The sequence below is a fragment of the Tiliqua scincoides genome, chromosome 8 (genome assembly GCF_035046505.1).
Source record: "Tiliqua scincoides isolate rTilSci1 chromosome 8, rTilSci1.hap2, whole genome shotgun sequence".
NCBI classification, from domain to species: Eukaryota; Metazoa; Chordata; class Lepidosauria; order Squamata; family Scincidae; genus Tiliqua; species Tiliqua scincoides.
The window spans coordinates 9,125,356-9,140,025 of NC_089828.1; the positions used below are offsets into that span (position 1 = coordinate 9,125,356).

At 51.5% G+C, this 14,670-nt stretch overlaps 1 protein-coding gene across 4 annotated transcripts in view; it reads left to right on the forward strand.

Moving 5' to 3' along the window:
• Positions 1 to 14,293, forward strand: part of FRMD5 (FERM domain containing 5) — an 85,732-nt gene extending 71,439 nt beyond the window's left edge. For 2 of the 4 annotated variants that reach the window (XM_066635560.1, XM_066635561.1), the window contains 7 exons: positions 665 to 753; positions 4,823 to 4,886; positions 5,578 to 5,669; positions 7,600 to 7,674; positions 7,948 to 8,016; positions 8,170 to 8,276; positions 11,092 to 12,156. In XM_066635560.1, the coding sequence (XP_066491657.1) occupies positions 665 to 753; positions 4,823 to 4,886; positions 5,578 to 5,669; positions 7,600 to 7,674; positions 7,948 to 8,016; positions 8,170 to 8,276; positions 11,092 to 11,678 (1,083 nt within the window). In that variant the 3' untranslated portion in view covers positions 11,679 to 12,156. Of the gene's footprint in view, positions 1 to 664; positions 754 to 3,070; positions 3,097 to 4,822; positions 4,887 to 5,577; positions 5,670 to 7,599; positions 7,675 to 7,947; positions 8,017 to 8,169; positions 8,277 to 11,091; positions 12,157 to 14,080 lie in introns of those variants that run through there. The other 2 variants (XM_066635562.1, XM_066635563.1) reach the window with 2 other exon arrangements.
• The last annotated feature ends 377 nt before the right edge of the window (positions 14,294 to 14,670 follow it).

A 14,670-nucleotide genomic window follows, 5' to 3' on the forward strand; every position in this document is an offset into this window, starting at 1 on the left:
GACAATCCTATCAATCCTCTCTCCAGGCAACCTCTCCCTTCCCCCTGAGCACATGAAAGAAAGGTGATCACTTTGCATTGGTGAAGGGAGGGGCTGAGTGAAGTGCCTTTTTAAGTGCTTGGAGGACAACTGTTTGATGGATTGTCTTCTTAAGGACTCTTATCTTACATCACACTTGTTATCTGGTGTGCTCCCTGGGGCATTTGGTGGGCCGCTGTGAGATACAGGAAGCTGGACTAGATGGGCCTATGGCCTGATCCAGTGGGGCTGTTCTTATGTTCTTATGTTCTTATCACAAAGGTCAGCAAGGCTGTTTTTAAATCACTGAAGCAAAGAAACTTTGTTTTTTAAATTGATTTGCTATAGTGCGTTTTTTGCCATCCACTTGAGTGCTTGGAAGGGAACACATGCAAATAATGAGGCTCAACCTGTACTGTAGCCAGAAAAGTGCAGCTGGCCAAACTCACATCTGCAGCAAAGCCCAGCAGGCCAACCATCAGGATGTTATGTCACCCAGAACTGCTGACAGAGCAGGGGAGGGATTGGAACTCCGTGGGGAGAGGAGCAGTGGTGGGCCCAGTCCCCGTTTGTGCAGACAACACAGACACACTGACTAACCGACCGACTCTCACTGTTGCTGGCAATACTCTTGCTTCTCTTTCAGGATGTGTCTGGAAACGCGGCCTTCCTGGCCTTCACCCCCTTTGGATTTGTCGTCCTGCAGGGAAACAAGCGCGTCCACTTCATCAAATGGTGAGCCCTAAGCAGACAGCCCTCTGTGGAGCCTGGCATTGTTGGAGGGAAGCCTCATGGCCCCTCTGAGGCCAAGGATGTGCCTGAGTTCCACACTTGCCATGAGCTGCCTTCCCTACTCTGCCCCTACTTCTTAACAGGCACGACTTCCATTCTGGGGAGGGAGGGCACAGCCTGGCCCCCCACCAGGCCCTGCCAACAGCCAAACCTCACAGCCTTTCCTACCTCCCCTCTCTTCAGTAACTTCCTGAGCTGGAGCTGGTGTCATTCCCCCTCCATTGTTTGCTCTCCCAGACATATACCTTTCCTGCTTCACGTAGTGGAGGACACAGCAGGTGGCACTGCCAACCTGGCCAAAGGCTGTTCCTGGATTTTTTTTCCCCCCAACTGAATCTCACATTGTCAGTTCCCAGAGGGGCACTTGCTGCTTTTGGTGGTTACTTGGCAAGGGATGCCAATTCCCAACTCCAGGTCATGCTGGAGGCCTGGCAACACATGCAATAGGGAACTTAGAACTGTGGGTCGGGGACAGACCTGGACCTACAAATTGGAGGAAAAACAAAGCTGATTTGGGTCGGCACTGCCAGGGGCAGGTGCACACGCAGCAATGCAAGAGGCGTCTCTCCTTGTGTGCTCGTCAACACTCTGACCTGGGAGGGCAGGAGGCTGCAGTGGTGGCTCTGTCAGTGTGGGGAAAGGGGCATCCCAGCTGTCCAGGGAGAGCGTCGGATGTGTTTTTGAGGGGTCCCACAATACTCAAGGCTCCTAATGTCAGTCGCAACCCTCTCAAAGGCAACAATGACCCTGGAGCTGGCAATGAGCATCTCGCCACAGGTCTGCCCTTTCCCCAAGAACCCGTTTGGCCCCTTTGGCAAGGATCTCTTTTGGAGAACATCAGCAGTCGATAGCAAATGGGCAAAGCAATTTGGTGCCTGGTTATGTGGCCATTTGGCCTGTGCTGTGGCTGCCGACACACAAAGCCATGTTCTCTTTGCTTCCACAATTTATAAATGCCATCTAGTGAATTTTTTAAAAGATGCAGTGCTACTTTGTACAACACATAAGTAGCATACAGCATTCATTGGTTCCATGAGGTGTGGTAGTGGCCACTTGCTCAGGGCCAGACGGCCAGGACGTTAAACACATACTTTGGCCCTGCGTGTGCAGGTGGCATTAAGCAGCGGGCCACAGGAGTGCTCCAGACTGAGCCCATGGAATGTGGAGAAAAGGCAGCCAACCCCCTCCTTGGTTCCATTTCTGATTTCCCTCCCCTGCCCCAGTGGCTGCGGTTTGCCTGTTCCTTGAAAGGTCATCTTCACAGGGTTCTGCCCCTGCTCAGGTCATACCCAGGAACACCTGGCTGTGCAGCAGCAGCCCTCACACTTCATATCCTCCACGTGCTGCTGTGTGCAGTGGCAAGTTGGCTGTTGGTGGAAAATGTGGGCCAAATATCATGGAGTTGGAGGCCACTTGTGAACCGTGTCGCCCCGTCATTTCAGAGGGGTCTGCTGGGGGGATGCAGGGGCCACACAAATGTATCTCTTGAGCTTAAAAAGATTTGTTTCCCTTCTGTCTTCAGTAATCCAAAGTGGCTCCTTAGTAAAATATAGGAACAGACAGCAGCATCAAGGCATAGTAATAAAATAATCTAAATCAAAAGTGAGGAAAACAAACTGCTGACAGAGTCAACACCCCCACCCCCTGGTGACTGGAGGCAACCAAGTCAAAAAAAGTTGGTCTTTGCCTTCTTGGAAGCAGTGGGTGGGAGAAACCTAAGAAGCTGGGGGGGGGGGTTTCTGTAGGGAGGAGGCCCCATAGAGAAGGCCTGCACCCATCCCGGTAGATCACAGAGCAGAGGTAGATTCGCATAGAAAGAGGCACCTGCCGAGGCGTCCGGTCCCAAGCTCATGACAGCTTTAAAGGTGCCTGGTCATAGCTTGAAGTGTGCCCAGGATGAGCAACGTGAGCACAGCGTGTTGTGGCCCTGCTAACTCCTTTGCCACTGCGTCCTGCACAACCAGGTGATGCTTGTCACAGGCAGGACTCTGCTTTGGAAGCCCCACTGCAGGCTCACGGAGAGCTGGGCTGCCTTGCTGTCCCTCTACATTGAGCTGCCCCCTGGTGGTGACAGGGTCCACAGCAACCTGGACCACCTTGCCAGGGCGGAGAGGAGCTGAAGCAGGCCTGTGTGGCTCATGTGCAGATATATCATCCCTTCTCTGAAGTGGCACCTGCACTGACCAGGCCCCACAAGGATGCTTCCCAGGGAGCTGTGGCTTCAAGGGCTGGGAGATGCTGTTTGCAGCTGGTTCTCATGATGAAGGCTCTGCTTTCCCATGTGCCGTGGCGAGTGTCCCGTCAACCTCTCCTGAGAGATGCAAGAGAAGCCCCTCCCTTGCCAGCTCAGAGGCTGACAGCACAGCCAGTAAGAACACAACTGGAGAGGGGTACGAGCAGCAGAGCCCCAAACCTGCCCTCCCAGTCACTTCCTGGTTCCTGTCCCCGTTTTCCTTCCCAACCCTGGGCTGTCTCTGCTGGGCAGGTGGTGGCCTTGCATTCGGACTGTGCTTGGTCAGGAAGCAGGCCTGACACTGGAGCGTTCTCTCTGCCTCAGAAAACTCTATCAGGCTCTTTGAGGGTAGCCTCTGCTGCTTTTTGACGGGATCTCAGGGGTCTCAGTCCCCCGTCCCCCCATGCCCCTTGGTCAGATCTGTGTACTTTGTGCTTGTTTGTTTCGGACATCTTGCGTTGCCATTCCTGAAGCAGCCACTACTTGCTCCCTGGAGCAGGCCTCTTCCCTTGTTCCGTTGACCAGAGAGGGCCAGGCAGCACCCTTCCCAGAGAGGGTCCTCTTTCCAGAGACAGGGCACTGCCTCTGCTCCATCATTCCTTCTCCTACACACTTAAGGTGCCAAGGGCTTCCCAGAGGGCTTTGCTCTCATGCGTTCAATTCTCCAGGTAGGTTGTGGTCCTGTTGGCTCTGAAGCCACTGCAGCCCCCTCTCCACCTGAGCCCCAAACCAAAAAGTGAGTATGTTCACCTCAGCACTGCCAGTGACAGTGGTCTTGGCCCTGAACCCCTCCTAGCAGGAGGCATTTCGTCTTACCTGAGCAGGATGCATTGTCCGTGAGGGCTGATCTGCACATTGGCAGTTGAGTGGAGACCTCCCCGTGTCAGAGGATTTTCATGGGGAAAAGTGATACTGCTCCTTTCTCAGCGGCTACTGGGGGGGCTCCTCCTGCCTTCGGTGCCACCTCCCCGCACCCCACCCTGGGCTTCAGTAGAGCTGTGATCTAGGCCTTGCAATGTACAGTTACAGTGTCACCTTCTCTTGCTTTGTATTGTATCCCACTGTTGATGTACCCCAGTATCCTGTTTGCCTTTTTTACTGCAGCCACACACTGGGCTGATGGCTTCAAGGATTTTTCTACAATAACCCCTAAACCCCTTTCCTGGTCAGTACGCTGCATGACTGTTCCTTGTAATCTGTACTCTCAATATTTGGTTTGTTGCCCCTAGACGTATTATTTTGTACATCTGTCTGCATTTAACTGCATTGTCCATGTTTTTGGCACAGTCACCAAAAAGACCCCTTCCAGAACCCTCTCCAGACCTGGTCACATTGTTGCTCCATTATTTGCTGTATCGCAGGTTTTGGCCTCATCAGCTAAGTGTGGTTACCTGGCGTCTTGATATCCTCATCCAGATAATGCACTTGTGTTTACAAACAAAGTATGCAAGGTGGCTCCTGGACCCCCACCCCACCCCATGCAAACCCCACGCAAACTCTGTGCTAAGAATCCTGTCCCCGCCTCAGCCGCTCCTCTGGAGCCAGGAGTCCTCTCCTCTCACCCTGTTGACACTTTGGATGAACTGCACATGGGGATGTGTACCGCTGTCCTTCAAGACATTTTGTTTCTTAACTTTGCGTTTCATGCAAACAATTTGGTTTAAATTTTCTGCATCTTGCCAGAACCAAATCCACTCTGTTTGTGGGCTCTGCATTTGTACTGTGCAGTGGAAGGCGGGTCAGGACGCTTTTTCAGAAGCGCTTCTTTTGTGCTTGTAGGAACGAAGTGACAAAACTGAAGTTTGAAGGCAAGACGTTCTATTTATATGTAAGTCAGAAAGAGGTGAGTGCTCTGCTGCCCTCGTCACCACCAGCATTCGTCTTGCCCGGGCCTCTTCCTTGTGTTTCAATGCGGAGGAGCAGCCTCCTGCCTCAGGTTGTTGCAAAAGCAGCAGGTCTCTTGGGAGGTGTCACTGAGCTTGGCTGTGTCCGAGTAAAATTCTTATGAGCTTCTACTAATACCCAAAACGGCCTCAGCCATACACGAGGAGTCCCATCCTCCCAAGGCCAGGTGAGGACTCTCTGGTGGCTGCCGGAGAGAAGTGAAGGTCTGCGTTATTGACAGGACACCTTTGAGTCTGTCGTTGCTGGTGCTTCCAGGCACAGATTTGAAATCTGACGTGGTCATAGGCACCAAACAGGTGGGGTCTTCCTTCCAGACAGTGCCACAGCCCCACCTGTTCCTTTAACTGCACAAATGGAAAAGAAGGAGACTCCCCCCATACATCATGGCTGTCTGTGCCTCATAGCTTCCAGGCTTTGTCTAGCAGGTGATGCTGTTTGTAAAGCCACAACTGTGAATTTAAAAACAGATGAAGCCATGTCCCTTTTAGCGTGCAGACTTCATTGCAGTCCTGACATCATTCCAATAGCACTGAGGAGCATTTGCATTTAAAGCCTGCATGGCAAGTCTGCTGTGTGTGAGCAAGCTTGAGCATGAACCTTACAGATTTCTTTTTCTGGGCTTTTGGTAGGAAAAGAAAATTGTTCTGACATATTTTGCTCCAACTCCTGAAGCCTGCAAGCACCTTTGGAAATGCGGGATTGAAAATCAAGCCTTTTATAAGTAAGCATTAGACAAATGTCCCCCCAGGATGAATGGTCTCTGTGGCTATGTTTGAGCATTCATTGTTACCAATGTCAAGTGAGGATATGGCTGCAAAATGAAGCCAAGGTGAACTTGAGAAGGTACACTTGGATGTGAGTGGGCCCTCCTCTTTTCCTGCAAAAGCCAGCAGGATACTGGCAGGAGGGGAGGCTGCTTTCTCGGTAGGTGCTGTGTCACCTCTGCTTGGCCCATGTTCCGTTGCATTCTGGATCCCAGACAAGGTGGATGCAGGCTGGGCTTCAGGGGAAGTCTCTTGCTCTGATCAAGTCCCTGCTCAGCAGCTAGAAGGCTGCGTCGGGGAGGTGGGCTGCTGCCGGACCCTCTCCTAACAGATGGGCTGCCGGTTGATTTTTTGTCATGGTGCCGGATTCTCCATGGCAGTTGGTGATGCTCAGAGGGGAGATTTGGCTCTGGACTCCTTCAGTGGCTGAGCTTTTCCCAAAGTGCTAAGGCCCAGTGCAGTTGGAGAGTGAATCTCTTATCAGGCAATCTTTTTGCAGAGGACCAGCTTCCGCTGTCCCAAATGCAAATACAGAAGGTGTGGTCTTTTGCTTAGAACATGTGAGGCCAGCCTTGATGAAGGAGCACACTCAGTTGGGACTGACATCAGTTGGGACTGACATCAGTTGGGGAGCTGTCAGACATGCTGTTGCAGCCTCTCTAGGAACGCCAGTCAGGCAGCCTCACTTCCTATTATACGGGCACAAAATGCAGCTGCTGCTGTATTGCTTTACAAAGTGCTTTGTTTTGTTTCCTGGTAATTAAGAGCCTAGTGAATTGCCTTTCGTTTATGCGTCCCTGGAAACCGATGACAGGTGCCATCCAGACCCTGTTTGGCCCTGGCCCTGGAGCTGTGCCAAAGTGGCGCTTCAGACATCCTGGTCTGCTCCAGAAGGGACCTGAGCCAAGAAGCCAGCCTGTTCCCGCCAATGGGGCTCATCGCCTTGCTTGAGGCCAAGCCAAACTTCCTGGCTGGCTCAGCTGGAGAACAGGGAGATCACAGTTCCTTTCAGTTCTCTGTGAACCATCCCAGTGGGATGCAGTGTGCCCAGTCATTTTTGGACATATCAGACAATCCCCAACATGATGAGCAGCCCAAGACTCTCGCCCTGGAACTGTTTGCTGAAGCACCTTTTCAGCTTGTGTCTGACATTTGAGAAGTCATTTACATGCTAAATGGGGAGGCCGGAATGGGGCCCTGCGCTCTGTGGCAGTAGGTGGCTCTCCATCAGAATAGCCTGTCTCTGAGTCTGGAAGAAGGTTCAGGCATTGAGTACTTCTTTGGTCCTGGCAAACTGCTCAGGAGGGGATATCAAGCAGTTGAAGGCCGTGTCCTACTGAGTGAGTGCCTCACCCTCTAGAAGGCCCTGGTTTAGAAGCAGGTTCTCCTTCCGACCCTCAGCTCCGCCCAAATGTTGGCTATTCCCAACTTCTCGGAGGCTGCCAAGAGTCACCTGCTGGCCATGTAGAAAAGCCCCAGCAAAAGGGTCAGGGCTGGGCTGGCCTCGCCTTTCCCCTTGCAGGCCTTGGTTGGACCCGTAGCCCTAACAGGTCCCCCTCCTTTCCTGGGGGTTCTTGCAGACCGTTGGTGTTCAGACTTGAAATGCAAGGAAGGAAAGCGATGCTGCCTGTGGGGAAGGCACTGAAGGGCAAGTGGTAGTTCTGTTCCTGGAAATGGGAATCGGGCACTTAAGGCGACCGTATTGACGGGGGTGGGCCATGGGGGCTTATCAGCTCCCTGGGCAGGTTGGGAACCCCAAAGGGTCTCTTTCCAGCAGCAGCAGTATATGCGGCAGCGAGTGCTGTTGCTGCACCCTGGCAAAGCGAAGTGACAACCAAGTCTAGGCTGCGGCCAACAGGCTCTGCCAACACCTGGTTCTGCTTTCAGGTTGGAGAAGTCCAGCCAGGTCCGCACAGTATCCAGCAGCAACCTGTTCTTCAAAGGGAGTCGGTTCCGATACAGGTAAGGCAGGAGCGTCGGGAGCAGCTGCTGGGCCCCTCTGACTGGCTGCCTCTGAACGGCAGGGGTGTGGCTGAGGCAAGAGTCCCGCACAGTCCAGGGTGACCTCAGTGTCCTGAATATGGAATCAGGAGGCCCCTGCGCACCTCAGAGCTGCACAACTGATTTCAGGCAGTCGGTCAGTGGTGGGCTGTGTCTCTGTGCCCAACAGGGGCCTGGGGTGTGGGGGGAGATGTGCCACCCTGGTCACAGCTTCTGTTCTTCAACCACTGACAGTGGCCGGGTTGCCAAGGAAGTGATAGAGTCCAGCGCCAAGATCAAGCGGGAGCCTCCCGAAATACACAGGTGAGGCTTCGGGGACTAGCTGGGGACGTGGCTGGGAGGACGAGAGCTGGCTGTGGGTCCTTCAGCAGGGCCAGCTGCACCTGCCAAGGAGAAGGACTTGCTTGGCCTGAACAAGGGGCACTTCCAAAGCTACTGCCTGTGCTCTTTCCTTAGGGCGGGGCTGGTTCCCAGCCGCAGCTGCCCTTCCATTACTCATGGCCCGCGGCTCAGCAGTGTCCCCAGAACCCGGAGGAGAGCTGTGCACATCTCCATCATGGAAGGTGAGAAGGGGACTGATGGAAGGTGAGAAGAGGGCTCTATTTGCCTTCAAGGCATGCTCGCTCCCTCCCTCCCCCCCCCCGACTACCAGTCTTCTGCACCCAACACAAGGCAATTTTTATAATGCTCCCCTGGCAAACTGGGACAATAAAGAGGGGAGGAGGCCGTTTGACTGGAGATGCATCACCGTCAGTCTTTCGTTTTACTGGAATTTGAGTTGGTTCTGAGGAACTGATTATCCCACTTTTCAGCAATTTCCAGAAAAACAACTCCCCCCCCCCATTATTAAAATGTATATGGCTCTATCAATGTGTGTGAACAGGAGATGCTCAGGTGGTCCAAGATGGTGGAGCCAGAGGGCGCTGTGAGAGACTGTGGTGGGGGGCTCTGCAGGCAAGGACGAGGAGCTTGTGCCAGAGCCAGAGTGAACAGGAAGCAGGTGCAGGGACTTAGGGGGGAGGGGCACGAGGCCACTGAGGCTGGATGGAGGTGAGGGAGCTTAGCGAGCCAGTGAAAGATTGGGGGAGGGGGGAGATGCAGGCAGCTGCGAGATGACACAGCTGAAATTGTGTGTCCAGAGAGGGGTGTTCTAGTTCAGTGGTTCTCACTCCTTTAGCACCGGGACCCACTTTTTAGAATGAGAATCTGACAGGACCCAGCAGAAGTGATGTCATGACCGGAAGTGACATCATCAGGCAGGAAAATTTTTAACAATCCTAGACTGCAATCCTACCCACACTTACCCAGGAGTAAGTTCCACTGACTATCATTGTTAAAAGCATCTTCATAGGAGCCGGTTAAATGTACAGATCTGTGACATTTTCCCAAATGAAGTCACTTACCAGGGTAGCATCGTCTAATACAGGGGTGTCCAAAGTTTTTGGCAGGAGGGCCACATCAGCTCTCTGACACTGTGTCAGGGGCCGGGGAAAAAAAGAATTAATTTACATTTAAAATTTGAATAAATTTACATAAGTATACATAAATGAATATATTAAAGATGAACTTATATGAATGAATTAAGGTCTTGCAATAGCTCAAGGCCTATAAAGGTCCTTGCACAAAGCAAGGCTGGCCTTTCCTTTGCTGCTGCTACTGCATCACAGACATGAAACAAGAAGCAGTGGAAGGAGCCCTCATCCCACAGCTCACATGAGAGATCAAACAGTCACGCTCACGCTGAGAGCAGTTGTGTCGGGCCAGTGTGGGCTCCAACAAATCTCCAGAGGGGCAGTCTCATTGGAGACTGTGGGCTCCCTGAGGGCCGCATTGAGAGGCCTCAAGGGCTGCAAGTGGCCCCAGGTTTGGACACTCCTGGTCTAATATATTAAAAATAAAATATTGAAATGGACCCACCTGAAATTGTCTCACGACCCACCTAGTGGGTCCCAACTCACAGTTTGAGAAACACTGTTGTAGTTTAATGTTAAGGGCTCACCAGCCCATTCTACACAGAACAACCATCATACTGGCCTGTGCCCCTCTCCCCCAAGGATCTTGGATAACTGAGATATGACAGTTTCTGAAGTTGAGCGTCGTAAGTGAGGTTTCTCACACTCAAGCCAGAGGTGCTTCCTCCCCTTTAGTCCTGGCAAAACAGCCCCCTGGCAAGGAGTTAGAAAGGAGGCTGTAGCAGACACCAGTGCTGCCCTCTCCTTCTGTGCCAGGACTCTTTGGAGACCTTGCAACAGGCCTCTGCTAAGCAGAGTTGAAGCACAGCTCTCTGGGCCGAGGCCAGCAGTGGGAGTCCAGGTCAGGCTCTATGAAGGCCGGCCGGCCCTAGCGCAGCCATAGCAACCAACCGTAGTGCAACAAGCAGAGATGCTGGTCACCGTTCCACCTGTACAGGGGTTGGAACCACCCCAGCCCCCCTCACCAAAGTCCAGCCCCACCAGAGTGCACAACAACCAAATGCACCTCCCGTCTCCTCTTCTGGTTCTTGATCTTTGGCAGTGGCACTGGGGGCAGGGCCTCCCCACCCATTCTTCTCCTCCTTCCTTGCTATGCCACTCCTTTTTGAAGCGGAAGGAGCATTTATTCTTTCCTTTTTCGGAAGCAGGGTGGTGCTTCTCCTTCCTTCCTTATCTGTGCCTCCTCTGCTACCAACTTTCAAACAGAGCAGGAGAGCAAACACGGACTCCAGAAGGCTTGTCTGGAGTAGCAGAGCCAATCCTGGGACAGCAGGCAGGGTGGTCGGCATACTCAAGGTGATCAGTGGCTGCGGGCTGCCCTCTGCTTGTCCGGCATGTTGCTGGCCCCACTCTGCCCCCTCCCAGCTCACACAAACCATGCTTGCACACAGCACGTTGCCCCATCCACTCACTGGCCTGGTGACTGGGTGCCCACATGTCCTTTGGGAAGCAGCCACCGCCAGGGAAGGCTCAGTGGGTGGCGATTCTTGGTTTGCTTTCCATCAGCTAAAAGGAGAGCGTGGCAGCCCTTTAGGGACTTAGGGAGATGCAACAAACATTCACCATTTCCGTAGGTGGGGGACCCCTGCATTGCACCTGAATGTTTGGCAGAATCTAAATTACTAAAAAAATTGCACCACCTAAGAAGCGTTTGGGGCGATTTTAAGGCAGGTGCTCGTCACAGCATCTTTCTGCAGTCTGGCTGGATTGTAGTGCTCAGCACACATCTTCTCCATGCCCATTGTCCGTCTGAGCATCAATGATTTCAAGTTTTTGCCTTTCTGGCAAGCAGACTCTTCGGCCCACCCAGTGCCGGGAATGCTGAGAAGCCAGGGCACGCATGTGGCGCGTGTTCAGCGTCTTGTCTCAGTGGGGCCTCCCCACCCTCTTCTCCCTGCCCCTGCAGGCCTCGAGTCCCTGAGGGACAGTGCCCATTCCACTCCCGTGCGCTCCGCCTCCCACAGCGATGCCTTCCTGGCCCATTCCCGGAGCTGCCGAGCCGAGAGCTGCGAGCGAGTGGCGATCATTTCAGATGACATCTACAGCCCTTCAGACAGCGTGCTGCCCACCCCGGTGGCTGAGCACAGCCTGGAGTTGATGCTGCTCTCCAGGCAGGTCAATGGGGCACCATGCAGCATCGAGGAAGAGAAGGAGTCCGAAGCCAACACCCCCACCGTGGCAGAGGCCGAGGAGCTGGGCGGGGAACTCCGCGCCTTGTGCTCGGGCATGGGCGGTGCTGGCGGAGCCCAGGCAGAACAGGTGAATAAGTTTGTTTTAAGTGTCCTCCGCTTGCTCCTTGTGACAGTTGGGCTCCTCCTTGTTTTGCTCCTCCTCCTGATCGTCCTTACCGAATCTGACCTTGACATTGCCTTTTTCCATGATATTCGCCAGACCCCCGAGTTTGAACAATTCCATTATCAATACTTTTGTCCCCTCAGGCGATGGTTTGCCTGCAAAATCCGTGCCGCGCTCAGCCTGCTCATTGACACCTGAAGGCAGGACTCCTAGTAACTAGCCAGGTGGAGTGCAGAAGATCCTGCCACCCCTTCCCTGAAAGTGGGAGCCAGCGGGGCACCATCGGCACATAAAATCAGTCCTCTTTCCTGACTCAGAGTCCCCTGCAGCCTGGGAGCGTGGCCTCTGCGCCGAAGAGAGGCATCGACTGGTGCCAGCCCAAACAGAGCCCATTTCTTTGCAGGTCCTCTTCCTGGCCGTCTGCTTTCCAACCTTCAGATTATTCTGCAAGTCTCATTTTAGGTTTCGTAGAGGTGTTCCTTTCAGAAACGTCAAGAGTTTATTTTGTCACTATTGATTGCTGCATTAAATGCCAATCTCCAGCTGAGACACTCATACAAGAGGACAGCTATCACTCTTATGCAGGAGCTTTTGTAATGGTGCTACTGAGTTGTAATTTTAATATTAAAAAATAGTCTTATTTTATTTTTAAAAAACAGTCACTGTGCACGGCACTACCACCGTAAAGTCATCTGATGATCTGGCTAAGATTCAAAGCTTCTTAACAATCAACTTCTGGCTTAATTTGGAATACTGGGGGGAGGGAGGGAGGAACCAGCCTCTTCTGACTGCACGATCAGTCCGCATTTCAAGTGTTTGCAAGTCACAGGTCTGCAGGCATGAGACAAAGGTGTCCTCAGCTGAGGTCTACAGTTTGTTCCTTCCTCATAGCCCTGAAAAGTACAACTAAGGAAACCTGCCACTTACCCATTTCAGCCTCCACCCAGAGTTGCAGAGCTTTTCACAGAGCAATTAAGTCTTTTAAACCAAGCACGGCATAGCACACAAGGACTAAGTAGATAGATGTATTTGATTATAGCTGACCCAGTCTTGCTGTAGAGCTAGTCGTGATCATACCTAACTCCTTTGGAAGACATTTTGCCTCAGAAAGTTTTACTTGTTTTTGTACTACAGAACAAAAAAAAAAAATACTTGTTTCAGCCTATATTTTAACAAAATGCTATTTTGTTAATGAGCGAACCAAGCCTTTTTTACTTTGAGTTGGGTGATTAGATTATGGTATATGAGTGACAAGGGTAAACAAATGAGAATGAATATGGTGTTTAGAATGCTACTTGAAGATCAAACTAATGCACTTGTAGGTTTTGGAGGACGGAAAAAATGGGTTCTCTTGTGCCACCTGGAAGGATCAGGGAAGAGAAGTTGCGGAAGCGGAAGGGACACTGGAATACAGATGAGTGAACATTATTTGCCCAGCCCCAGGGCTCCCTGTGTGGAATCTGGAAAGATTTTTTGTCTTGTGACATGGACAGTGTAATCCAAGGATCTGCCAACCAGCAGCTCATTTGTAAAGAGAGCAATAAGCGCACTCTTCCGTAGGAGCAGAACAAGAGAATGAAATCAGACTGGCACGTGTTTTATTTCATCTCAGGGAGAGATTTCAAGTCATCTGGGAATCTAATCAGAAATATTTCAAGAGGCTGGTTTCATTATCTTGTCTGACCCCACTGCGACTCTTTCAGCAGACACTCGTTCCCATGGAGAGGTCGTGCAGAACCGAAGAACTGCCAGAACTTGTGTGCAGGAGAGTGCGAGATCTCAAGCACTGACTTCCTCGCCCAGGCCAGGCCCGTTCTGCCCACAGCTACTCACTCAGCATTTGGTGAGGAAGGGGGACAAACAGAGCACAGCCACAGTACTAGCAATAGACCCCTGGACTCAGACCGGGCACATGTCTGGCTCATCAGAAAGAGTCCCTGACAGGTGGCCACATGGCAGAGGCACTCACAGCATCTCACCTTCAGGCTGACCATTCACTGCAATTGCCAGCTGGCGACCGCCAGGGCGGAGAGCAATACTGGCTCTCACTCCAATACTCTTTCGCTTTGAGGTGTGCTGGAGTGCCCACCAGAAGAGAACAGGGAGAGATTTACAACGACAGATACTGTTTTATGCAACACAGCAACAAAATTAAACTTCTAGTGTAGTGTTCCTACCTCAAGTCTGTAGTCAATGATGCTTCTATGCAGTGAGTGAAAAGTCTTACTCTAATATTCTGTCCCAGACAACGATGCCGTGTGTTCCAGGTTTTAACTGTTGGTGGTGTTCATCACGCCATATGCACCTGTCCAGTCGTATTTAAGTATTTTGTAGAATAAACACCTTCATTTTCAGAAAAAGGGCAATGTACAGAACCTGAGGGTTACAAAGCCTTTAGACAGCTGTTTGGTTTTTAAGACCTTAGGTGGAATCCAGAGGGCAATGCTTCCAGTTTGAGCAGGAAAACATCCTGGAGGTGACTGGGTGCCCCTTTCACGCTACGCTTTGAACCCTCAGGAGATTCCAGAAGGCCATTAGGAAGTAGCTTTCCTGTTCCGCCCCATTCTTGGTCTCGTGTGTAAGTGTGGTATTTTTCACAGGTTGCTGTTATCCGAGGAAACAAGACTCTTAAGCTGGGCTCATGCACTGCATCTTTAAAGCAGTAAAAGGTACATTACCTGAAAATGTGAATTTTGGATTTCATAACAATATAGATGTTAACCTTTCATGTGCCAAATGCTGTATGTTACATTTTTCCTTGAAAACAATGTACCTTTTCTACATATTCAACCTGTAGTTAGCATAAAATCATTGGTGCCATATAAAAGTATTTTTAAATTTAAATAAATATTTAATTATGACAGAAAATGCTTTGAATAATGCTTTATACAGGCTAACAAAATGGCCACTGAGGCATATAAAATGCACAAGAGAGAGCAGGCCATATTGCAGGCACATGGTCCCAACAGGTTCAGTCCCTGGCAGGACTAGGTTGGCTCCACATTCTTACAAGCTAGCGTGTGAGGTTTCTTCCAAGATCTTCTGCCTTACTGGAAGGTTGCAGAAACAGGCCATTTAAACTTGGCCACTTAAATTGCTAGACACACTTCACCACTGGCTCATTCACAGGATTCTGGTCTGGCTCTGAGGCTGCCAGTAGCTGGAGCTGGGCAGCTTACAAAGCAATGTA